Below are 26,760 nucleotides of genomic sequence, written 5' to 3' on the forward strand. Positions count from 1 at the left end.
TCTTGCATAATGGCCTTGACATTGCAACACTTCTGTCAGAAATTTTACAAATTTATTCTTGATTAACACACAATCCTTCCATGTTGTATCTATACTGTCTCCAGTAAACCAGCATTGATCAGTATGCTTGATATTTATATTGTGCATTTATATTGCAAACTGTTTTCTTTTTTACTTTCACTTTTGATACATTGTGTGCTTCTTAAGCCCCGTTTACACATAGACGGTAAACTCTCCCGGAAGCGTCCCGGCAGAGATTTTGCCCCCTCTGGGCCATTTTAGGGATCAAACGCCGTAGTTAACGCCGGCGCACGGGGGCGTGGTTTGGTTCCGGCTTCACCGGGAATCATCGAAAAAATTATTCAACATGTCGAATAATTCCGGGAGCGCTCCCGGAGAAGTGGCCTGACGACGGAGACAACGTGAACAACGGTGTTTGATACTTTTTAATTGCCGTGTCATCCCGCCCCTTCCTGTAGTGCCGCAGTTTACACCGCCGTAATTGGCGGCCGGCATTGTATCCCTAACCAACGGCGTGTAAAATGGCGATAGAGCCCACATCGGCGTCCTCAAAGGCGTTTTAACCGGCGACAGAGGCAGACAAAACGGCGGCGCTAGCGGACAGTACTCCGTTCTAAACGCCACCTCCCGGTTAACGGCGTTCCAAACAGCCGATAGGCGGCGGTCAGTATAAAAACGCTAGCGCGCTGCATGCAGGCCTCTCACTTGCGGCCACCTCCAGATATTTTTGCAGAGAAGCTCCAGTATGCCTCCTAAAATAAAATTGGTAGTGGCAAGGACTTACCAAGAGGTCTGGTTCAGAAGCAGAGGGTAGCCCTGTGGTGGAGACGAGCAACACGTTGAGGAGGGAAAAAAGGAGAGAAAAGAAAAGGCTGAGAAATGATCTCCCTCCCCCTGCACTGACAGCTGCTTCAGCCTATTACACTCTGGGGGCGGTGCCTATATGCAAAAGTTCCTGGAGGAACGCAGGATTTGCCTGGATAAATCCAGCGGTACACAGGGCATTATCGGCGGCAGCAGAACACTGCCATTCTCATGCGCGTCTTAACCTGCGATTGTAAAGGATAGAACTGGGTATTAACCCCCATTGCCTGACGTGTGCCGGAAGCTACGGCATCAAAACTCCGCTTTATTCGGCGGATTTAGTGGCGTGTTATCCGCGTATTTGTGGCTCAAAACGCCGGCGCGATGCTCCACCCCTTTCCACCGCGAAAACAGCCAGAACTACCGCGAACTTCGGTCTACGTACTACCCGCCGACAAAACCGTCTGTGTGTAACCTGGGCTTTACCCTGTATGCTGCTATCCCTATACAATGCTGCTGGAACCTCAATTTCCCAGAGGGAGTCTTCTCAAGGGATCAGTAAAGTTCTATCTATCTATCTATCTAGATAGATAGATAGATAGATAGATAGATAGATAGATAGATAGATAGATAGATAGATAGATAGATAGATAGATAGAACAATCCAAGGAATGTTGATTTGGCACATTTTGCACAGGAAGCTCTTCCTGATACAACTCCATATTAGTGTGAAAGCTGGTGAATGTGTATCTTCACTGTGAAAGGAACTAGTGTATATGTTGGGTATTTTCTCCTCCAAACATTTTTAAAACCTTTAACAAGACAAACAGAGTCAAGAAACACCAGTGAGACAGAAAATCAAATATTACGCGCGGAGTGCGGCCAGGCTGTACACCAAGGCTACACTAAAGTCTGGCCTGCTTTTCCGCTCTTTTTATTAAGAGACGCCCTCATCACATAAACAAGAAACTTGTCCTAAGGGTGGGGGTAATGACGCAAGACAAGTTTCTTCCCATAACATAAACGCATACGTCAATAAGTGCAGCTGTAAGGAAGAACACTTCAGGTCAGCACATCTCGTTCGTCTGTTGCAGGTATCAGCTGTTCTGCATCTGCCTGAAGTGTCCTGTCTTCCACACTCCTTCACACTAAACACCACATCACAAACGTCAAAACAAAATTGAATTCTCAGGATTGCATTAAGACAGGTGCAAAACAGCACATCTCCGTTCTCATGAGAAAGAAGACAAAGCTAAACAAGGTTGAATAACACGTACGTTCTCAGGGTGAAGTGCAAAACAGCACAACACCGTTCTCATGAGAAAGAAGACAAAGCTAAAAAAGGTTGAATAACACGTACGTTCTCAGGGTGAAGTGCAAAACAGCACAACACCGTTCTCATGAGAAAGAAGGCAAATGTACAAACGTTTAACAGTGATAACATGTATACAAAATCTCTAACATTCCCCTCCTGTTTATCGCCTGTTAAAACATACAGTAGGCATCACTCAGCTTAGCACTTCTTTTTGAGATTTTCACTAAGAGGTTCATCATGGTATGTTTTCTCTAGGCTTACACCCCAGAGGTGATGTCATCATTGTCACCATCATCGGTGTCTGGGTCATCATACTTCCATTGGTCTGGGTACAGGTCAGGAGAGCCATCGTCCTCCTTGTCGTCATCTGTCCCCAGAAGTGGATATGATGCTGGACCCCCTCCTGGTCCTGGACTTATTGCTGTGGTTATCATTCTATTTACAAGGCCTCGGAGACATGGAATACAACAACATCCACACAATGTTAGAATTGCAGCAAATACTGCTATAGACACTAATAGTGAAGAAATCAAAGACCTCCATTTTCCCATCCCTTCCAGCCACCAATCCCAGCCTTCGGTGTTTACTCCACTGTGCTCTTTCATCTTCCTGTTCAACGTCCTCAGCCCGTCAATGGCTTGAGTGAGACTGCCGTCTGCAGCTGTGTTGTTGGGAATGAATGTGCAGCATTGTTCTCCGAACATGGCACAAACACCTCCTTTCTCTGCCAACAACATATCCAGAGCAATGCGATTCTGGAAGGCCATAAGGGACGTGGCTTCTAACTGTGAATGGACAGCCTTAAATCCTTCCTCAGTCCAATTTCCTAATTTCTGTACATTGTAGTGGATGTAGTTTATTCTGTCCACGTTTTTATTAATTGAGCACCACCAACAGATGGAAGATTCGAATCCAGCTGCTATTTGATTAACCAGTTTATACTCGTCAGGCACTCCCCTGGGGACTCCTATTGCGTCAATATATGTTGGATTTCCCACTCCTTTCCAATCTCTTTTCACTCTATGTCTGGCTACGCCTTTCTGCCAATCTTCAGGAATAAGAGAGGCTGCATATGTCGTAACGTCTTCAGGGGTCATGGGTATGGCTTCAACTGGTAACAATAATGATATTAATGCACAATAACCTGACACATTTCGTGGCAGTCTGTCAAAGATTCTGTTATCCCCACACCACCACCATACGTCACTCCTCCCGACAGGTTTGAATGTAGGAGTACTATGGACCACATTCTTACACCAGGCGGTGTGGTTTAAGCTACCCAAAGTCTTACTTGTCCCTGTCAAGTGTACATATGTATGGTTAGCATGCCCAACTTTGCTTGAGAATAAAGGTTTAATCTTAGTCAATTTGGTCACTGGATAGATCTTGTCCCACTTAGAACATTTGTTGTTTGCCGCAATGTATGTCTGTGTCATAGCAGTCAGTAGACAGTCTTTGGGTAATGCTGCCGGTATTACCTGTAATATAGGTCTGGGTCCCATACATACAACACAGTCCTTCTTTGCTGCTAGTCCTGCTTGTTCTGCCATTAAAAGCCAATTGTTATTTTGTCCACTAATTCCAGTAGTTACTAGGAACCAGTCATCTGCCTTCATGTCTTTTGTGCCTTGTACAGACACCCCCTTTGCTTGTATGGACACCCCCTTTGCTTGTATGGACACCCCCTTTGACGTACTTAATTCGGTCAATATTGGTTGCTGTACTCTATCTGTTTCACAGAGGAAGAAATGGAAATACGGATCTTTTCCTTGTTTGTATACCCAAAGGAGGAACAACCAACAGTCTCCCTCTATATCAGGTGGGAATATGGTTCCTTTTTCTGTGGTATTCACCACTATAGACAGCTTATCATCTGTTTGATACATTTTGAGACTTTGACTCTGGTACTTAGCCCACTCGGTTTGTGCCCATCTTGGTGTCCATCTACTCCATTCATCGGCTACCAACGTTTCCCATCTCCTATCTTGTTGATCGTTGGTCATATACCATGAGAAACTATTTCCGTAATTAGTCCCTCTGTCACCATCCGGCATTCCATGGGTAAGAGCACTATATGGTACAGAGATGATCACAGAAGTATTTCTAGGAATGCAGGCCTGTACACCAAATCGGTATGCATTATTCCCATCACAGCTATGTACTGTGGCATTAATTATCGGACTGGGGTCTTTGTTACTTCTTTTTGGTCTCTGCAATCTACGGATGTGATCCTTATTATCATGTCCCGTGCTCATGGCTTTTAATAATACTCCCAATTCAAAAAAGAAAAGTAGCATAACAAGGACTGTCCGTGGGGTCCAGAAACCCCCGTTTTTTTTTTTTTTCTTTCGCCATTTCTGCACACTACAGCACACCTATGTTCAGAACAGTGGCTTCTTAATGTCTTCTGCTAGCTTTCGTGTCTAACCTGGATCTCAACACCAAGCTCACACACTATTACTAGTCTTGTCCTACTGTTCTTACTGTTTGTCTGTGTCTGCAGAAATGACTTTCTTACAGTGAGTTAAATGAATCCATGTACTTCTTTCCCCAATTTTCAAAGCTGTGGGTGTTGTGAGTAGTACTTGATAGGGCCCTTCCCATTTAGGTGAATGCCAGTGTTTTCTCTTGATGCTTCTTATCAACACCCAGTCTCCAGGTACCACTTTAGGGTCCTCCTGTGGAGAAATGGGATCATCAGTGTTTGGAACTCTCCCTCGTTGTCCTTCTAACATTTTTCTCATGTAATCCGCCAAATTGGCTTCCTCAGGTACATCCCAAATTTGTCCATAATATGGCAATCGATATTTTCTGCCAAACAATGTTTCATACGGTGTCAACCCCATGGTACTAGTTATGTTTATATACATTTTTACCAAATCTACACAATGTGTCCATGGTCTGCCTGTTTCCTCCATTGTCTTTCTAAGTCTGTTTTTTACTGTTCCATAGTTATTGAAAAATAACAAATTTCTCTTAAAATGTTACTGTAATTCAGAAAGGACATCTGTACTTTGTTCCCACAGGGATCATTGTGCTCCATTCACCTCAAACAAGCACCATCCTTGCTCTCCTGGACTCTGTTAATGCTGTTGTGTTTACATAACCTTCTGGCAAAATTAGGCCTCTTCATTCCACCACTAAATACCCCATGGTCTCATCGGTACATTGCGCACATACAGGGTGCACATATGGATACACACAAACCCACACCGCCCTTTGCCGTAGTGGACAGCCACTTCCACACAGATGTACACAAACACACATGGCCATGTATTTTGTATATCAGCAGACTGGATTTGGTGTGCAGATTAGAGATTAGGGCCAGTAGTGGGATTACAGTTTTCTCCAACCTCGTTGCCACCATAGATCAAAAATACCTCTGGTCCTGTCATCTACAATATTGATCCTGTCAGAAAGACAAGAAAGAGCACTGGTAAAATGTTGTTACTTTTGATCATTTCCTTTGCCTTTCTGTCTTTGCTCCTTACTTTGTGTCATCTTTTTTTTTTTTTTTACGTTGTTTCATGGCCTGTCATAACAGTGCTCCAGTCACTGTGGCATTATTAGCTGCCTTGAGTGTCACTGATGTTACTCAACATTCCCTCTCAACCATCTAATTATTTACTTTCAGGTGTTTGATTGGAGTCACTTCTGATATAATATGGTTTCAAGCCCCTACAGAGACAGAACATAAACTGTAGGTCAACTCAAGGAAAGTTACAAAAAATTCCAGAATTGAATAATCCATCAGATGCTGGGTAGTTTGAGTATTTAGGAGAGGTAAAGTACATTGAGGATAGAGTCCTGAACCTTCTCTGTGCTACAGTAATTTGGGTGTTTAACATTCCTGGGTCCATGGACTTGCTGGAGAGTCCAGCTCAATAAGTTTTAATGTTTCTGGGCCCCTGAGGATTAAAGGATGAGGTTGAGGATTACTGATTCAAAATTGAGGTCCTTGGTTTTCCACCTGGCTTGTGTTCTGTGCTGTGAGGTCAAAAGCTTTTTCAGGTCAGGTCAAGTTTGGAAATCAAATTCACTGCTGTGGTCCATCCTTAGCACCCAAAAAAATAGCTTTCTCTGTGTGGAAGTCAAGTGTTGCATTGCTATTCCTTTAACCTACAACCCCTGGCAAAAATTATGGAATCACCAGCCTCGAAGAATGTTCATTCAGTTGTTTAATTTTGTAGAAAAAAAGCAGATCACAGACATGACACAAAACTAGTCATTTAAAATGGAAACTTTCTGGCTTTAAGAAACACTATAAGAAATCAGGAAAAAAAATTGTGGCAGTCAGTAACGGTTACTTTTTTTAGACCAACCAGAGGGAAAAAAATATGGAATCACTCAATTCTGAGGAATAAATTATGGAATCACCCTGTAAATTTTCATACCCAAAACTAACACCTGCATCAAATCAGATCTGCTCATTAGTCTGCATCTAAAAAGGAGTGATCACACTTTGGAGAGCTGTTGCACCAAGTGGACTGACATGAATCATGGCTCCAACACGAGAGATGTCAATTGAAACAAAGGAGAGGATTATCAAACTCTTAAAAGAGGGTAAATCATCACGCAATGTTGCAAAAGATGTTGGTTGTTCACAGTCAGCTGTGTCTAAACTCTGGACCAAATACAAACAACATGGGAAGGTTGTTAAAGGCAAACATACTGGTAGACCAAGGAAGACATCAAAGCGTCAAGACAGAAAACTTAAAGCAATATGTCTATGTCTCAAAAATCGAAAATGCACAACAAAACAAATTAGGAACGAATGGGAGGAAACTGGAGTCAACATCTGTGACCGAACTGTAAGAAACCGGCTAAAGGAAATGGGATTTACATACAGAAAAGCTAAACGAAAGCCATCATTAACACCTAAACAGAAAAAAACAAGGTTACAATGGGCTAAGGAAAAGCAATCGTGGACTGTGGATGACTGGATGAAAGTCATATTCAGTGATGAATCTCGAATCTGCATTGGGCAAGGTGATGATGCTGGAACTTTTGTTTCGTGCCGTTCCAGTGAGATTTATAAAGATGACTGCCTGAAGAGAACATGTAAATTTCCACAGTCATTGATGATATGGGGCTGCATGTCAGGTAAAGGCACTGGGGAGGTGGCTGTCATTACATCATCAATAAATGCACAAGTTTACATTGATATTTTGGACACTTTTTTATCCCATCAATTGAAAGGATGTTTGGGGATGATGAAATCATTTTTCAAGATGATAATGCATCTTGCCATAGAGCGAAAACTGTGAAAACATTCCTTGCAAAAAGACACATAGGGTCAATGCCATGGCCTGCAAATAGTCCATATCTTAATCCAATTGAAAATCTTTGGTGGAAGTTGAAGAAAATGGTCCATGACAAGGCTCCAACCTGCAAAGCTGATCTGGCAACAGCAATCAGAGAAAGTTGGAGCCAGATTGATGAAGAGTACTGTTTGTCACTCATTAAGTCCATGCCTCAGAGACTGCAAGCTGTTATAAAAGCCAGAGGTGGTGCAACAAAATACTAGTGATGTGTTGGAGCGTTCTTTTGTTTTTCATGAATCCATAATTTTTTCCTCAGAATTGAGTGATTCCATATTTTTTTCCCTCTGCTTGGTCTAAAAAAGTAACCGTTACTGACTGCCACAATTTTTTTTTTCCTGATTTCTTATAGTGTTTCTTAAAGTAGACCTGCATTGAAATAAATGTGGTCAGATTTCAGAAAGAAATAGCTGATATGATATTTATAGACCCTTGTGAATGCAGTAAAGTAAATCTGTAAGCCCAAATTTGTAATTCAGTGAAGAAATCTTTGTTTAAAAATGACAAATTTGCAGCTAAAATTTAGCCCTCTGTGAAAACAGTTTGTACAGCCGTATCATTTCCATGACGTCAGGGACAAGACGACGCGCTCCCGCCTTCAGTCCGATCCCGCATTGAAATTGATTTTATCTGTTAGTAATGTTACTTATACACGTCCTGGTTTCAACATCCAAAAGTAAGCTGCAATGAATGTGAGATACAGATCTGTGTGCTCAGATCAGCAACGACATCGACAGCGGGCGCCGTTCTTCCTCTCCTGCTCTCTGCCTCCGCTGCGCTTATTAAGTCTGCGGGCTCGTTAACGAGCTCGTTAACCGCCTGACGCGGGCCACTCACACCGCCCGTGTCTGCTTTGCAGCCGCCGGCATCACCTCTCTGTCTACTGAATGGAGCTGCAGCACACTTGGCACAAGTCCTGAGATTACGCTTGCTGTTTTAATGTGAAGCGGCCGGTACACCTGTTGCTGCAAGGACAGACTTCTTGCGGCAAAATCCACAGCACAGCACGTCTCGGCAATCGGAGCCCCAGAACTCCATGGATGCTGAGAGAGGTTTATATATTTTTAATGACTGGGATTCTTTGCGGATCTCGCCTCCATATCCCGCAATGGTACCGGAGGCGAAAGACAGTAGATTTTCATTGCGACACCACTCAATCAAATGGGCGTATGAAAAAGTCCCCCAAAATAATTTTCAAGCACAAATAAAAGAAATGTGTACTCACCAAACGTGCCGCAAGACAATATGAAGTTTTAAAAAAAGTAGATCCTTCCGTATAAGACAAGAAAAAGGTGCAGATGCAAACTGATGTAAATCCACAAATTACAATTGGCGCAATGCATGCTGGGTATAGGGTCTTGTCCGTGATGTCTCAGCAGCGTCCATAATGAGATGGACAATTTGCGGAGGGCTAAATGTTAGCTGTAAATTTGTCATTTTCAAATGAAGATTTCTCGGTTGAATGACAGATCTGGGCTTGCAAATTTACTTTACTACATTCAGAAGGATGTCATGTGTAAATGTAAGTCATTTTTTCTTCAAAAAATCTGACTGCATTTTTTTCAATGCAGGTCTCCTTTAAAGCCAGAAAGTTGCCATTTGAAATGACTTTAGTTTTGTGTCATGTCTGTGATCTGCTTTTTTTCTACAAAATTAAACAACTGAATGAACATCCTCCGAGGCCGGTGATTCCATAATTTTTGCCAGGGGTTGTAATAAAGTTATTGGGGGATTTCAGTAGTGCTTCAGTTGCATGCTCCTATCAACAAAAATGTCATATGGTCATAATGTTGGAACTAATGGCACCTCAAGTAATAGTGATACCCAAGGATTCACTGCAGGGGCTGAGTAATAAAAATATTCAGTCTGTTTTATGGTGACATGATGAAATAATGAGAAGACTTATTGATGCCATAAAGGGCATCCAAGAGTAGGACTTTGTCACTTTGTCACATCTGATTAATGAGGAAAGTGTTTTTCCACATTGGTTGAAATGATGGTCAGGTTCTTGCAGATGTTACTAAAAATTACTCTAATGTTCAAAGATTGAACAAATTCTTTGTATGAAGACACTCTTAAGTCTACATATTTGATGTCCAAAGTCAAGGACATGACAGTGCTTTGTGTCACCACTGCTAACCCCTAATTTTAATTCTAAACCTAATGCTCACACTAATCATAACCAGGACCTAAAGGAAATCCAAATCCCCTGTATCCTATCTAATAATGATGGTCCTTCCTAAGTGGTTGTCATCTAGAATCCAAGGCAACTCCGTAGTGTCATGGATGCCACAACATTGCATTCCACCAGACCTAGCCTGACCTTGCCATCTTTGGACAGGATGGTTCCTGTCCAAAGATGACAAGGTTGTTGTGTGATTCATCTGTTGTGCCAGGCAAAATACTCCATGTTGAGTGCATTGGACACCATACAAACATTAACGATCAAGGCAATCACAAGAACACACACCTCTGACTGTATCACTAAAAGTAAAACTTGTAAGATGGATCTGGTCCAGAAACATATAGATTAGTGTGAAGCTACACTGTGTAGGTTTTAGGAGTGTGCAAATGGAATATAGCATCTGTTCGTGTGTGTAATTATCTGCAACAATGAATGGACATGCTTTCATGAGTTTCAAATGAACCTCTGAATCAACATGGAAGCCCGATGTTGATACAGTCTCCCAAAAATGATAAACTTAATCCTCCTTTTACATTTTGAAAAACAGTTTAAAGACTGAAGAAAAAAGAAAGGAATTAATGGTTGCTTCCCTATAGCCTGTCTGTTGGTTGCTAATTCATTCTAACAAATTGAAAAACCCTAATTTGTGTAAAATAGTATAGAAATTATTGTATGTAACATTCCATCTTTCAACTCATGCAAATATTCTTCTATCCTGTGACTGACCTGCCAAAAAAGCCTCGGCAGATCGATGGATGGATGAGGCAATAATTGAAAAAATAATACCAACACTCTCATAACTCAGCCACATGGGGTTTGAAGCCAGTACATTCTGAGTGCTGGTCCCAAGCCCAGACAACTGAGTAGGGTTGCATCAGTAAGGTCATCCAGCATAAAAAAAACTCCAAAAAAAATGCAGGTCAGAAATTGAAATTCCATTCTGCATCAGCTGAGGGCTGGGTTAACAATGACCTCTACCGGTTGCCACCCAACAGGGTGGCAGCAGAAATTGGGCTGCTGCTGAGCAAAGAAAAAGAGGGGGAAGAGAATGTGTCCAGAGACAGCAGGGGAGGAGGAAGGTTAGATGGGTGGAAGTGCAAGTCGGGAATTTGCTGATATGTTGGAGAGGAGAAAGGTAGGCATATTCTGTGTACAAGAAACCAAGTGGAAGGGAAGTAAAACCAGGAGCATCTGAGGTGGCTCCAAGTTATTGTATCATGGTGTGGATGTAAGGAGAAATGATGATGGGGTCATTTTAAAGGATGAGTATGGTAAGAGTGCTGAAGGTTAAGCGAGTGTCTGACAGGGTGATGAGTGTGAAGTTAGAAATCGAAGGGATGATGATGAATATCATCAGTGCATATGCCCCACAGGTAGGTTGTGAGATGGAGTAAGAAGATTTCTGGAGTGAATTAGATGATGTGGTGGAGAGTGTGCCCAAGCATGAAATATCATCAGTGCATATGCCCCACAGGTAGGTTGTGAGATGGAGTAAGAAGATTTCTGGAGTGAATTAGATGATGTGGTGGAGAGTGTGCCCAAGCATGAAAGAGTAGTGATAGGAGCAAAATTCAGTGGTCATGTTGGCAAAGGGAACGGAGGTGATGAGAAAGTTGTTGGGAAAGTGTAGTGACACGGACCCACAACAGGGGGCGTAAATGAACGGACAATGGAAGGAGTCAAATTATAACACTTTACTGTTGTGAATGACACAACCAAACACAGCAGATTACAGAATGTGCAAAAGTCAATCAATAAAGGTGTCGTGTGGGCAGGCTCGATGATAGGAGACGCCCGTCTGGAAACGAACCGGAACCACACGATTTCCACTGCCACCGAACCCGAGGAATACTGGAGCTGCCAAGTCCCGAAGTCCCCAGGTGGCCACCTTCATGGCGTGTCGGATCTGGTACTGCTGGCAGAAAGCAAAGACAGTCAAGGGTGGGTGTGTGAACACCCAGTAACAATCCTGGTGGGAATTCCACCTCCACCTCTCACTCAATACGTTGCAGCGATCCCTCAGAGGAAAAAGAGTGCCGTCTTGCACAGCCTCCACAAAAAGGACCGGTACTCCTGCAAACACTCACAATAAACTGATTTACAAAATACCACAAAAAGGCTGAGGATATTACCTCTGGTAGAAGATGATATCTCGGCAGTGTGGTGGAGGTGTCTTCCTGCTTTTATTCCAGATGTGGATTGGATGATTAGTGACAGCTGTCACGGATGATGGGTGACAGCTGTCACCATGGCTTGTTCCTGAGGCGGCAGCGCCCTCTCGTGCCTGAAGCCCGCACTTCAGGCAGGGCGCCCTCTGGTGGTGGGCCAGCAGTACCTCCTCTTCTGGCGGCCCACACAACAGGACCCCCCCCTCAACGGGTGCCTCCTGGCGCCCGACCAGGCTTGTCCGGGTGGCGACGATAGAAATCGGCCAGGAGGGCTGGGTTCAGGATGAAGCTCCTCTTCACCCAGGAGCGTTCTTCGGGTCCATACCCCTCCCAGTCCACCAAATACTGAAAGCCCCGGCCCATTCGACGGACGTCCAAGAGCCGGCGAACTGTCCAAGCCGGCTCCCCGTCGATAATACGGGCAGGAGGTGGCGCCGGACTGGGTGCACAGAGGGGTGAGGTGTGATGCGGCTTGATTCTGGAGACATGGAAAACCGGATGGATCCGCAGTGAGGCCGGGAGTTGGAGCCTCACTGCAGTAGGACTGAGAACCTTGAGGATGGTAAAGGGTCCAATGAAGCGGTCTTTTAGTTTAGGAGACTCGACCTGTAGTGGAATGTCCTTGGTGGAAAGCCATACCTCCTGCCCGGGCTGGTATGTGGGGGCCGGGGACTGTCGACGGTCTGCATGGGCTTTAGCCCTCTTCCGGGCCCTCAACAAGGCCGAACGGGCGGTGCGCCACACCCGACGGCATCTCCGCAGGTGGGCCTGGACCGAGGGCACACCGACCTCTCCCTCCACCAAAGGAAACAAGGGGGGTTGGTACCCCAGACACACCTCGAACGGGGAGAGGCCGGTGGCAGAGGACACTTGGCTGTTATGAGTGTACTCGATCCAGGCCAGATGTTCACTCCAAGCCGTCGGGTGTGCGGAGGTCGTGCACCTAAGGGCCTGCTCCAACTCCTGGTTGGCCCGTTCGACCTGTCCGTTAGTCTGTGGGTGATACCCAGACGAGAGACTTACGGTGGCCCCCAGTTTCCGGCAGAAACTTCTCCACACCTGCGAGGAGAACTGGGGACCACGATCCGACACGATGTCTGTTGGTATCCCATGCAGCCGGACAACATGGTGGACCAGGAGATCCGCCGTCTCCTGGGCCGACGGGAGCTTCAGGAGGGCCACGAAGTGGGCCGCCTTGGAGAATCGGTCCACTATCGTGAGAATGGTGGTGTGTCCCCGGGACAGCGGGAGGCCCGTGACAAAATCCAGACCGATGTGGGACCAGGGGCGGTGAGGCACAGGAAGTGGCTGTAGGAGTCCCTGTGCCTTCTGGTGGTCCGCCTTGCCCCTGGCGCAGGTGGTGCAGGCCTGGATGTAAGCCCGGACATCAGTCTCCAGGGACGCCCACCAGAAGCGCTGCCGGACCACTGCCACGGTCCTACGCACCCCTGGGTGGCAGGAGAGCTTGGACCCATGACAGAAGTCCAGAACGGCAGCTCTGGCCTCTGGTGGGACGTACAATCTGTCTTTCGGTCCTGTTCGGCAGGGCTCCGTGCCAGGGCCTCCCGGACGGTCTTCTCCACGTCCCAGGTTAGGGTAGCCACGATAGTGGACTCCGGTAGAATGGGTTCTGGTGGATCCGACAGCTCGGTCTTGACTTCCCGTTCATGCACCCGGGACAGGGCATCTGATCTTTGGTTCTTGGTCCCAGGGCGGTAGGTGATCCGGAAGTCAAAATGGCCGAAAAACAGTGACCAGCGGGCTTGCCTGGGGTTCAGTCGCTTGGCGGTCCTGATATACTCCAGGTTCCGGTGGTCCGTGAAAACCGTGAAAGGCACTGACGCTCCCTCCAGCAGGTGTCTCCACTCCTCAAGAGCCTCCTTCACCGCAAGGAGCTCTCGATTGCCCACGTCATAGTTCCGCTCTGCTGGGGTCAACCTGCGGGAAAAATAGGCACACGGGTGAAGAACCTTATCGGTTTCTCCGCTCTGGGATAGCACGGCTCCTATCCCTGAGTCAGAGGCGTCCACTTCAACCACAAACTGGCGACTAGGATCGGGCTGCACCAAGACCGGTGCAGTCGAGAACCGGCGTTTCAACTCCCTAAACGCGGCTTCGCACCGATCCGACCAGGTGAAGGGAACTTTTGGTGAGGTCAGGGCCGTCAGGGGGCTAACTACCTGACTATACCCCTTAATGAACCTCCTGTAAAAATTTGCGAAGCCGAGGAACTGTTGCAGCTTCCTACGGCTTGTAGGTTGGGGCCAGTCTCTCACCGCTGCGACCTTGGCCGGATCCGGGGCGACAGAGTTGGAGGAGATGATAAACCCCAGGAAGGACAAAGAAGTGCGGTGAAACTCACACTTCTCGCCCTTCACAAACAGCCGGTTCTCCAACAACCGCTGCAGGACCTGACGTACATGCCGTACATGGGTCTCAGGGTCCGGAGAAAAGATGAGTATATCAACCAGGTATACGAAGACGAATCGGTGCAGGAAGTCCTGCAAGACGTCATTAACCAAAGCTTGGAACGTCGCGGGGGCGTTAGTGAGACCGAACGGCATGACCAGGTACTCAAAATGACCTAACGGGGTGTTGAATGCCGTCTTCCATTCATCTCCCTTCCGGATCCGAACTAGGTGGTATGCGTTCCTAAGATCCAACTTTGTGAAGATTTTGGCTCCATGCAGGGGGGTGAACACCGAATCCAACAAAGGCAACGGGTATCGGTTGCGAACCGTGATCTCGTTCAGCCCCCAGTAATCAATGCATGGACGAAGACCGCCATCTTTTTTGCCCACAAAAAAGAAACCTGCTCCCATCGGAGAGGTGGAGTTACGGATCAGCCCGGCAGCTAAGGAGTCCCGGATGTAGGTCTCCATTGATTCGCGCTCAGGTCGGGAGAGGTTGTACAGGGGATGTTTCAACATCCAGGGGAACCCCAGAATCACACGGGAGGTAGAAGGAGTCACAAAAAACTCAATCTCCTCCCTATAATTCCCTGACACTACCAGAGTTACTGGTGGTGTCCTGTGTGTGATTAAAAGGAGTAGGGTGCCATCTAGTGCTCGCACCTGCAATGGTGTAGGTAGCACCACCAGAGGGAGCCCTACCTCCCTGGCCCATCTGCTGTCTAGCAGATTCCCTTCTGACCCTGTGTCTACCAGTGCTGGGGCCTGAAGGGTTAAATCCCCACTAAGGATTGTAACTTGGAGCCGTGCGGCAATATGTGTGTGTCCCACGTGAATTTCTTGGCCCACCCTAAGCCCAGTTTCTAGGGGCGGGCGTTGGTGTTTAACCATTCGGGGCAATTGCTCAATTGATGCTCCATTGAGCCACAAACAAAACACGCCCCGCGTGGAAACCTCCTCTGTCTATTAGGTGGTCTAAATGTGGCCCTGCTCGTGTCCATAGCTTCGTCAGCAGGGGGAGCTGTCGCCCCACGGGACGTAGAGGCCAGGGAGCGTGGGAAGGGCGGACCTTTCTCGGACCCGGAAGGAAGAGGGACGGCGCGCGCCTGGCCGCGTCCTTCGTCTTGTTCCTGACGGCGTTCCTCCAACCGATTGTCTAACCGTATAACGAGATCAATAAGCCCATCTAATTCCCACGGTTCATCCTTGGCCACTAGGTGCTCCTTTAGGACTGACGACAGTCCGTTTACAAAGGCGGCGCGGAGCGCAGCGTTATTCCAGCCGGATCTCGCAGCCGCGATGCGGAAGTCGACTGCATAAGCAGCTGCGCTTCGGCGTCCCTGTCTTATCGACAGCAGCACAGTTGAAGCGGTCTCTCCCCTGTTAGGGTGATCAAACACAGTTCTGAACTCCCTCACAAACCCAGTGTACATGTGAAGGAGCCATGAATTTTGCTCCCAAAGCGCCGTAGCCCAAGCGCGTGCCTCTCCCCGAAGCAGAGTGATCACATAAGCTATTTTGCTTGCGTCTGACGCGTACATGACGGGACGTTGTGCGAAGACGAGCGAACACTGCATAAGAAAGTCCGCGCACGTCTCCACACAACCTCCGTACGGCTCAGGAGGGCTTATGTATGCTTCAGGGGATGGTGGGAGGGGTTGTTGAACCACCACTGGAACATTTATATCCAGCACAGGGTCGGCAGGAGGAGGAGCTGCAGCAGCGCCCTGAGCGCTCGCCGCCACTTGCGCGGAGAGAGCCTCCACCCTGCGGTTCAGGAGGATGTTTTGCTCAGCTATTTGATCCATCCGAGCCGTAAAGGCGGTGAGAATATGCTGTAGCTCACCAATCACGCCTCCTGCAGACGCCTGCGCTCCCTGCTCTCCCATTGGTTGTTCAACAGCCTGGTGACGCCCCTCGGAGTCCATGACGCTGGCCGAGATATCCTGTTGGGAAAGTGTAGTGACACGGACCCACAACAGGGGGCGTAAATGAACGGACAATGGAAGGAGTCAAATTATAACACTTTACTGTTGTGAATGACACAACCAAACACAGCAGATTACAGAATGTGCAAAAGTCAATCAATAAAGGTGTCATGTGGGCAGGCTCGATGATAGGAGACGCCCATCTGGAAACGAACCGGAACCACACGATTTCCACTGCCACCGAACCCGAGGAATACTGGAGCTGCCAAGTCCCGAAGTCCCCAGGTGGCCACCTTCACGGCGTGTCAGATCTGGTACTGCTGGCAGAAAGCAAAGACAGTCAAGGGTGGGTGTGTGAACACCCAGTAACAATCCTGGTGGGAATTCCACCTCCACCTCTCACTCAATACGTTGCAGCGATCCCTCAGAGGAAAAAGAGTGCCGTCTTGCACAGCCTCCACAAAAAGGACCGGTACTCCTGCAAACACTCACAATAAACTGATTTACAAAATACCACAAAAAGGCTGAGGATATTACCTCTGGTAGAAGATGATATCTCGGCAGTGTGGTGGAGGTGTCTTCCTGCTTTTATTCCAGATGTGGATTGGATGATTAGTGACAGCTGTCACGGATGATGGGTGACAGCTGTCACCATGGCTTGTTCCTGAGGCGGCAGCGCCCTCTCGTGCCTGAAGCCCGCACTTCAGGCAGGGCGCCCTCTGGTGGTGGGCCAGCAGTACCTCCTCTTCTGGCGGCCCACACAACAAAAGTAATGGGTAGATATGGCATCAAGGACAGGAATGTGGAAGGGCAGATGGTAGTTGATTTTGCAGAAAGGATGGAAATGGCTGTCGTGAATACTTAATTTTGGAAAAAGGAGGACCACAGGCTGACATACAAGAGTGGTGGAAGGGGCACACAGATGGACTACATTCTGTGTAGGAGATGCAAGCAAAAACAAATTGGAGACTGTATAGTGGTGGGAGGAGAACGTGTAGCTAGACAGCATAGGATGGTGGTTTATAGGATGACTTTACAAGTGAAGAAGAGGAAGAGAGTGAGAGCTCAACAAAGGATCAGATGGTGGAAGCTGAAGGAGGAAGACTGTTGTGTGAAATTCAGGGAAGAGGTCAGAGAGGCACTGGATAAAAGGGAAGCAATTTTGGACAACTGGAAAAGGACTGCAGATGAGGTGAGGGAGACACCTAGGGAGGTACTGGGTGTGATATCTGGACAGTGGAAGGAAGACAAGGAGACTTGCTGGTGGAACAAAAGATGTTCAAGAAAGTATAAGGAGAAAGAAGCTGGTGAAAAAGAATTGGGATAGTCAGAGAGATGAAGACAATAGACAGGAGTACAAGGAGATGCAGCGTAAGATGACAAAAGAAGTAGCAAAGGTTAAGAAAAGTGCATATAGCGAGCTGTACAAGAAGTTGAATACGAAGAATTTATTTTCAATTTAATTTTAAGGAGATGGTAATGTGCTGAAAAGTGAGGAGAGTATGTTGAGAAGGTGGAAGGAATACTTTGAGTGGCTGATGAATGAAGAAAGTGAGAGAGAGAAAAGGCTGGATGATGTGGAGAGAGTAAGTCAAGAAGTACAAGAGATTAATAAGGAAGAAGTGAGGGGCTGCGATGAAGAGGATGAAGAGCAGAACAGCAGTTTGTCCAGATGACATTTCAGTGGAGGCATGAAAATGTCTAGGAGAGATGGCAGTGGAGTTTCTAACCAGATTGTTTCATAAAATCTTGGAAAATGAGAGGATGTCTGAGGAATGGAGACGAAGTGTGCTGGTTCCTATTTTTAAAAACAAGGGTGATGTACAGAGCTGCAGTAACTAAAAAGGCACAAAGTTGATCAGCCACAGCATGAAGTTATGGGAAAGAGGAGTAGAAGCTAGGCTTAGAAAACAGGTGAAGATCTGTGACCAGCAATATGGTTTCATGCTAAGAAAGAGCACTACAGATGCAATGTTTGCTTTGAGAATACTGATTGAGAAATATAGAGAAGGTCAGAAGGAGTTACATTGTGTGTTGGTGGATTTAGAAAAAGCTTATGACAAGGTGCCAAGAGAAGAGTTGTGGTATTGTATGAGGAAGTCTGGAGTGGCAGAGAAGTATATAAGGGCAGTGCAGGACATGTACAAGGATAGTGTGACAGCGGTGTGATTACACCAAGGATCAGCTCTGAGTCATTTCTTGTTCACAGTGGTGATGGACAGGTTGATGGACAAGATCAGACAGGGGTCTCCATGAACTATGACTTTTGCAGAAGACTTTGATCTGTAGTGAGAGTAGAGAGCAGGTTGAGACTAGCCTAGAGATGTGGAGAGACACTCTGGAGAGAAGGGGAATGAAAGTCAGTACATAAAGTCAAGACTAAGTACATGCGTGTGAATGAAAGAGAGCCCGGTGTAAAAGTGCGGTTACAAGGAGTACAGGTGGAATATCTGCAAGAGTGAAAGGGAAAGTCTCCAAGACAGTAGTGAGACCAGCTATGCTGTATGGCTTAGAGACAGTAGCACTAACAAAAGACAAGAGGCAGAGCTGGAGGTGGCAGAGCTGAAGATGCTGCGATTTTATTTGGGATTGATGACGATGGACAGGATTAGGAATGAGGATATCAGAGGGACAACAAAAGTGGGACCGTTTGGAGACAAAGTCAGAGAGGCAAGATTGAGATGGTTTGGACATGTGCAGAGGAGAGACCCAGGGTATATAAGGAGAAGGATGCTGAGGATGGAGCCACCAGGCAGGAGGAGAAGAGGGAGGCCAAAGAGGAGGTTTATGGATGTGGTGAGGGAGGACATGCAGGTGGTTGATGGAAGTAGTTGACCTGCTGTGGTGACCCCTAAAGAAGAATATCAACACTCATGGTGAGAGTCATAATAAAAAGAAATGCAGTCTGATTTTCACACAGTCCAAACCTGCACAGACACACACACCTACACACATTATCAACAATCACTGTTGTTCTTGTTCCCAAGTGCTAAGTGATTGCTAAAGGCCCGGTCACATGGCACACAGCGATTGCTGAACGAAAGAAAAAAGTCACAAAGTCACAAATCGTTGAGAAAAAGTGGACAAATGAGCCGGTGTCCCGTCGAGATGAGGTGAACATCGAGATGAGGTGCGTCGCGCTACTGCGCATGCGTGCGCATGCGCACATCGCTGTACCCTGGAGTTGAAGACATCACCCGTTGAGATGAGGTGCCTCGCGCAACTGCACATGTGGAGATGATGTAACTCACTTGACGTGCAACTGCGCATGCGCATTTTGTTTTTGTTTTTTTTTTTCCATCAAAGTTTTTTTTATTAATTGTATTCAGTGTATTTATAGCCTAGTAAGTAAAACATTTTCTGTATTTTACGTTAGGAGCATAAATGTATGTATATGTATATTTTGCCTGTCGAAATAAGCTAACTCCAGGTTAAAAATACTTATCGTTTTATAGTGAGTAGATTTTATACATTACTACGTTTGGATAAACAATTTATACATTTACTTGCCCATCAAAATAAGCGAACTTCGTCAAGTAATTTTTTTTCAGTGTACACATATGCAGTTACGCGAGGAACCTCATCTCGACGACGCACCTCATCTCGACAGAACACCGGCACTTCTCCCATCACCGAAAAGCCTGCAAGTCCAGAGCACATAAAATAACGAAATAAAACCGAAACTAACAAAAGAAAAACGAAGTGAACAGTGACCTTGACGCTTTAAACAAAATCAACATTCATGATGACGTGACCCGACAGCGGGTATCAGACAGCCTGTGATCATGTCTGGAGCCAACGTGCCCTCTCCACAGCACCACATTCTGCACATGTTACAACAGCATGGCCTTGTAGTAGTTGTAAAAGAGTGCTGCTACTAGACTGGCCTGCCTGTAGTCCAGACCTGTTGCCCATTGAAAATGTGTGGCGTATTATGAAGTGCAAAATACAACAGAGACCCCGGACTGTTGAACAACTGAAGTCGTACATCAAGCAAGAATGGGAAAGAATTCCACCTTCAAAGCTTCAACAATTAGTGTCCTCAGTTTCCAAATGCTTATTGAGTGTTGTTAGAAGGAAAGGTGATGTAACACAGTGGGAAACATACCACTGTCCCAGCTTTTTTGAAACGTGTTGCAGGCATCCATTTCAAAATGAGCAAATATTTGGACAAAAACAATAAAGTTTATCAGTTTGATATGTTGTTTTTGTGGTGGATTCAGTTGAATATAGGTTGAAGAGGATTTGCAAATCATTCTATTCTGTTTTTATTTACATTTTACACAACATCCCATCTTCATTGGAATTGGGGTTGCAGAAATACTGACATTTATATACCGTACGTATAAAGCTCAACATGCACTTGACAGATGTTGCACAAACCCCAGACTTTAGCCGTGAAGAAAGAAGAGGCTTAGTATCTGTCAGCAAGACTGACAAGCAACCAGACTGCCAGTGTTTGTGCAAAGATTTACTTTACTGACTTTGTGTGTGAAGTTTTTTTTCTGCATTCTGTATCTTCAAGGCTAACAGTGACATCACACCCTTGGAGTTTTTGCTTCAGCAACTGGAGGCTTTCATGATATTTCATCAGTACCTCTCTTCCTCTTTATCATGCTTACCCGTGCTCCACTGCAATCTTAATGTCTGTTTTACCAAAAATCTTGTCTTCCAAACTATATTTACTCTTACTTTTTTATCTAAATGATTGAAATGTGTATCTTTGTTTGTTAGGTGGATGCTGTCATGCCATTCGGGTGCCTTGCCCTGCGAGATGGGCGGACTTACAACAGCATATCTGAAATCACCGACAAATATGAGATTGGACAGGTCCTCCGAGCGTGAGTATGATTAAAGGCACATGTTTTTGCTTTTCCCTTCTCGTCTTGCATTCATTGATGTACTCCGGTATACGCGAACGGTCTCGTAAATTATTTCCAAAGAAATCGATCACTTTCACTGCAGATTTGGCTCGGATATATTAAACCATTTGACTGAAGCCAAGAAAGAAGGACTTGTATAACAGACCTATGAGACACATTTTCCAAGTACTATAGAATCATTGTGTGTATATTTCTGTAAATAATATCCAAAATTTATTCAGTTTTGAAAAAAAAAAAATCTTTTGAACATGTTTTCAAAGAGCAGTGAAAATCACCCTGCTGCTCATCTGGCAGAATACTGACCTTTTTCTTCTTCTGAACCCTTCTCCTTGACACATGGAAGACATGCACGCATGTACATACACACTGATGTGCATGTGCACAGACACACACATTCACATATACCAATCAGTGTAAGAGGCCATATGGCAGCGTGAGCATCTGGCCTCAGAGATTTCTGCTCATTTTTTTACATAACACACACATACACATGCACACATACAAGTTCAATTTTTCAATATGTAAATCTGTCTTGATTATACTGTTGACAAAGTGGAGGTAGCAGTAAAATGACTCTTCCTACTTTTGGTATTGCAAGAAGCATTAATTACTACTACAGTATGTTCTTCTCATGTAGATTTGGTCTTTTGATAAGGGCCCCTTCACAGTGCGAATAAGTACAATACGGCGAAACAGCTCGTATGAGCGCATCACCAAACATCGCAGGCAGGTGTGCACGATCACGGTGCGACGGTTCGTGCACTCAATGGTGTCTTTTGAGCAGGACCACAGCTGCTCGCGCTGTGTTCCATGGGATGAGCTGCACCTCATTGCACTGCTGATGTGGAGGAAAATAAAATGAAAACCAGCTGTATAATTAGTGAATATCACTGGGCTGATATAAATAATACATAAGAGGGAACGCAATACAGAAGTAAAAAAATGCCATGGGATTCAAACCAACATGCTCTGATTACCAGGTGGAAGCTTTACCACTGTGCTGCAATCACTACAAATCAACAAGCAGATAAATGTATTTTCTAAAAAAAGAAAAAAGCACTGGGATAACTGAACAAACGGCGTTTGGTACGGTGTATTCCTGTTAATACTTGACTAAAAGTGGCGTATTTGTCGCACTGTTGGTTTGTCCTGGTCCTGCGGTACGCTGCTCACAGTCCTCATGGCCCGACACGCGTGTCCTGTCAGACGTGACATTCAGATCATCTGCTGCGTTTCCAAATGAACTGATGGTCCGTTTCTCCAGCCCATCGCAAAAGCAATATATGTTTTTATGTATTTCCACACACGCGCACACACGCGCACACACGCGCGTGTCCATCAAAATATGGGATGTGTGCTGCACCTGTGATGTCCAGAACTGGAGATGTCCCAACAGCTGTGGGCAGGCAGCCACACCCCCTGTCTTGTCAGCGCACAGACCAAGATGTCACTCTGTGATCAGATGAGAGATGCCTCGGCTGCAGGGTGGGGAGTGTGAACCACATGCACAAATGTGTTGGGGGAAGTGATGGGGACCACACGAAACACACGCACACGTGTTGTGGGGAAGCCGACACTCTGGCACACCACATGTGCACTTGACAACTTCACAGTCGTGGGGCACTTAGACAAATTTCATATCCACCTCGACAGTGATTGTCTGCAGACTGTTGTCATGTTAATAGTACGAATTAACTGAATTATCCAAATTAATTAGTACTAACACAGCTCGCTGTGTGAGCGGTGTTAGATGTTCATGCGTGTCACCTGGAATTTGGCCGACTCTGCCGCGAGAGGGTTCGATGGGCTCGCACAGCGCACACTTTTTCTTTCAGCCGCTGGTGTGCACAGATAGTTGTAGCAACAGGTGTACAAGGTGTTGGAGGCAGCTACAATTTTACATGTTTTACATAGGATTCCTGCTTCTTGCGCACTTTATGTGCAAATCGACCAAATTTGCACTATGTGTGAAGGGGACCTAAGCAAGAAACATCTTGCAGACCTACTGCAGACTAGTGGTGTACGACACTGCAAAATTTTATATCGGTCCAATACCGATACAAAGTAAATACAGGGCCAGTATTTTTGATACCGGTTCTAGAAAGTAAGTCCCTTCGGCTGCTCCCTTGTTTTGTACTCGGGGTCACCACAGCAAATCCAAGGTGGATCTGCATGTTGAATTGGCACAAGTTTTACGCCCGATGCCCTTCCTGACACAACTCCACATTACATAGAGAAATGTTGTAGGGGTGGGATCCAAACTGGGAACCTTCTGCACTGAAACCAAATGCATTAACCACTTGGCCACCACCTACTAATACTTTTTAATAATTAAGGTGTATGCATCATCAGAATGCTAAGTCTGAATGAATTTTCATGACCTTTTAAGTGTTTTTGTGTGTGTGTTTTTTACTGCATACTATAATTTGGAAACTAACCATCCAGCAGGTGGCAGACATGTCTATGGGATGTCACACAGGCAAAACAATTTTGGTTTGGGAATCAATCTGGTGTATCAAAATTCACAACAAATTTATCACTTCCTCCTCATGATGTTTTCTTTTCTATTTGGTGAGCTCGAAGATGATGGTGCGTTGTTTTTATTGTCCACAAAAGCTGACTGGGATAGACTAACATGCCCACATTTTTGCTGTCAAAGCCCTATATTGTTACCAGCACAGGGAATATGAAAGCTCACTCAATTTTCAATCTTGTTGCAGTTATTTCAGAGATGAGTCATCTCTCTCATCATATTAAACCAAAATCTAAAATCCCCTTAGCAAGTGCATTGGTAAAACAAGAAAACATCACTTTATCTGACACATTTTTAGGAATAACATCAAATGCATCAAACACTGCAAAGAAAAGCTGCTCTGAATTCAGAAGCAATTTTAATAATTTTATAAAAACTACACACATTTACTACAGTTCTAAACTCTGCCGCATGTGTGTGTGTGTGTGTGTGTGTGTGTGTGTGTGTGTGTGTGTGTGTGTGTGTGTGTGTGTGTGTGTGTGTGTGTGTGTGTGTGTGTGTGTGTGTGTGTGTGTGTGTGTGTGTGTTTTAGGAAGGAGTTCTGCGAGCTGTGCCTGGCTAAGGACAGACAGACAGACAAGGTCTTTGTCTGTAAGAAATTCCTGAAGAAAGACGGTAGAAAAGTCCGCAAGGCTGCCAAGAATGAAATCATGATCTTAAAATTGTACGTAGTCAGTTTCTGGACAGATGGATGAGCAACACAATGAACATTCAAAACAGAGCCAAAGTATGTATGTGTTTGTGTGTGTGTGTGTGTGTGTGAGAGAGAGAGAGAGAGAGAGAGAGAGAGAGAGAGAGAGAGAGAGAGAGAGAGAGAGAGAGAGAGAGAGAGAGCCTTAAGCCACCTTGACACTTGCATGAATTTGATCCCTGCACTGGCACACAGTCTTAGCAGCACGAATTCATCGTAAACTGTGCGTAAACTGTGCGAGACCCGAAATGTATGCGTGCCAGAAATTTTTAACATTTCAAAATTTTCTTTGTACAGTGGGAAGCAGTCTCGCACAGTTTACGCACTGTTTCCAATGACTTTATTCACTGACACGTAAGATTGCATCCCAGTGCCAGGATCAAATTTGTGCAAGTGTCAAGGTGCCTTTAGATTGTGTTTATATTACCACTCTATCTATCTATATATCTATCTATCTGTCTGTCTGTCTGTCTGTCTATCTGTCTGTCTGTCTGTCTATTTCTTACTTATTTTCATTCTTACTCCCGTGTTGTCACATTTTTACTGTTGATCAGTGCCCCTTTCTGTGGTGATGTAACAAATCAAGTACCCCTGTTGTGTCATTTTATGACAGGTGTGTAATTTCTCTCTGACAGTGCACGGAGCTATTTGCATCACCAGAGAACAGTCATCTATGTTTTGGTTATCGTTATTCTGGATAACCAACTCATCACAGATAGATATTTGGCAAAATAAGCCATTTGTATGAACATTACTTTGTTGATCTGTCTTGTCCTGCATAGTATTGTTACTATGCTTGAATTTAAAACAGAATTTAAAATGTACAATCAAAACATTTAATAAAATGTTTGTTTGTTTGTTTGTTTTTTTAAAAACATGTTTTCATAAAAAAAAATACAGACACAAGACACAAGCTGAAGGTATGACTCAGTTATTGACAACTTTTGATCAATTTCAAGTAAATCATCACTTTTACAGTCAGTTTTCTTTAGTTAAGTGGATGGATACATGAGGATTTCCATGTCACTGAACATGTCATGCATTATAAATCTGTGTAGTGTAGACTGTTTACAAAACTGAGTCACTATGCAAAAAAGAGGTTAGTGAGTGAAGCCACCAAGGCACCCATGACAGCTCTGAAGGAGTTATAGCCTTCTGTGGCTGTGATTGGAGAAACTGTGCATAGTGCAACCTTTGTTTGCCGCATCAACAGTTCTACAGCTTCAGGCTGGAATGGAATGCAGAAGATTATGTTACAAGAAAAGCACATCTAATCTAAAGATCTAAACTGGAGCGTGTATTTCACATCTTCTTTTTAAGAAAAACCCTGTCTGTCATGCATGCTGTTTGTATATGTCTTAATGATTGAAGTAAATGAAGTCCAAGTCATATTCAGAGTCTTGGAACTGTTCATTTGTTTGTTGCTGTTGTTCAATATTTACTGAAAAGCATTTATAATAATTAATTTATGAACCTATTTTAAAGGGAAATTTTGTGGATGGATGGATGGATGGATGGATGGATGGATGGATGGATGGATGGATGGATGGATAGATAGATAGATGGATAGATAGATAGATAGATAGATAGATAGATAGATAGATAGATAGATAGATAGATAGATAGATAGATAGATAGATAGATAGATAGATAGATAGATAGATAGATAGATAGATAGATAGATAGATAGATAGATAGATAGATAGATAGTGGAGCATAAAAAGATTTTCTTTCAACAAAACAGATCAAATCTAGACTTATATCTCCAATGTACCTTCTGGTAAATTGTAGCTGAACTTTCAAGTCTTCTTTTTAAAAAATAATGCTTCTCTATACCACTTCATCATGAAGCTGTATAACTAGTGATGCATAATTCTCAATTTGCACTCTGTACAGTCTATCCAGTAGCAGCCCCAGAAGCCCATAACATCTTCAGTGTTGTCTGGGTGTCTTGGGGCCTGTAAAATGTAAATTAGATCCGACAGTAAAAATAGCAGTTGTGCGCACATCCAATCCTAATTAGGCCAGGTGCAAGATTATCAAGAATAATAGACAAAAAAAGAAAGAAAATCCACACACCAGTAAAGCTCCCAAATCTTTAATTGACCAAAAGCAAAGTTTCGACCCTGAGGTCGTCTTCAGGCAAGTATCCTAGTCTAAAGAACTATCCTAGTTGCCTGGAGAAGACCTCGGGGTCGAAACGTTGCTTTTGGTCAATTAAAGATTTTGGGAGCTTTACCTTTGTGTGGATTTTCTTTCATTTTTTGTAAATTAGATCCAAGACATATTCATTGACTTGGAAATGTACATGTTTCCATCTCCTGACTTGTCTAAAGAAAACTGGCAGTAAATCTGATTATTTGCATGTGTTATACCAAAGGGGACCTTCATTTATGTAACCCATCATCTTGGCTTTGATATTTTTATTTAATTTATCTCAAGGTGTAAAGATTTGCCTTCAGTTTGAGTTTAAGGAGGATACCTTTGGAAAGTTTAATAT

General features: G+C 44.8%; 1 protein-coding gene across 1 annotated transcript in view; it reads left to right on the forward strand.

Annotated features, from left to right (window-relative positions):
- Positions 1-26,760, forward strand: part of camkvl (CaM kinase-like vesicle-associated, like) — a 204,586-nt gene that overhangs the window by 152,327 nt on the left and 25,499 nt on the right. The window contains exons 2-3 of the mRNA XM_034172524.1: positions 20,888-20,994; positions 24,102-24,233. Coding sequence (XP_034028415.1) covers positions 20,900-20,994; positions 24,102-24,233 — 227 coding nt within the window. The 5' untranslated portion in view covers positions 20,888-20,899. The remainder of the gene's footprint in view (positions 1-20,887; positions 20,995-24,101; positions 24,234-26,760) is intronic.

This window comes from Thalassophryne amazonica, chromosome 6 (assembly GCF_902500255.1).
Source record: "Thalassophryne amazonica chromosome 6, fThaAma1.1, whole genome shotgun sequence".
In the NCBI taxonomy this organism is placed as follows: Eukaryota; Metazoa; Chordata; class Actinopteri; order Batrachoidiformes; family Batrachoididae; genus Thalassophryne; species Thalassophryne amazonica.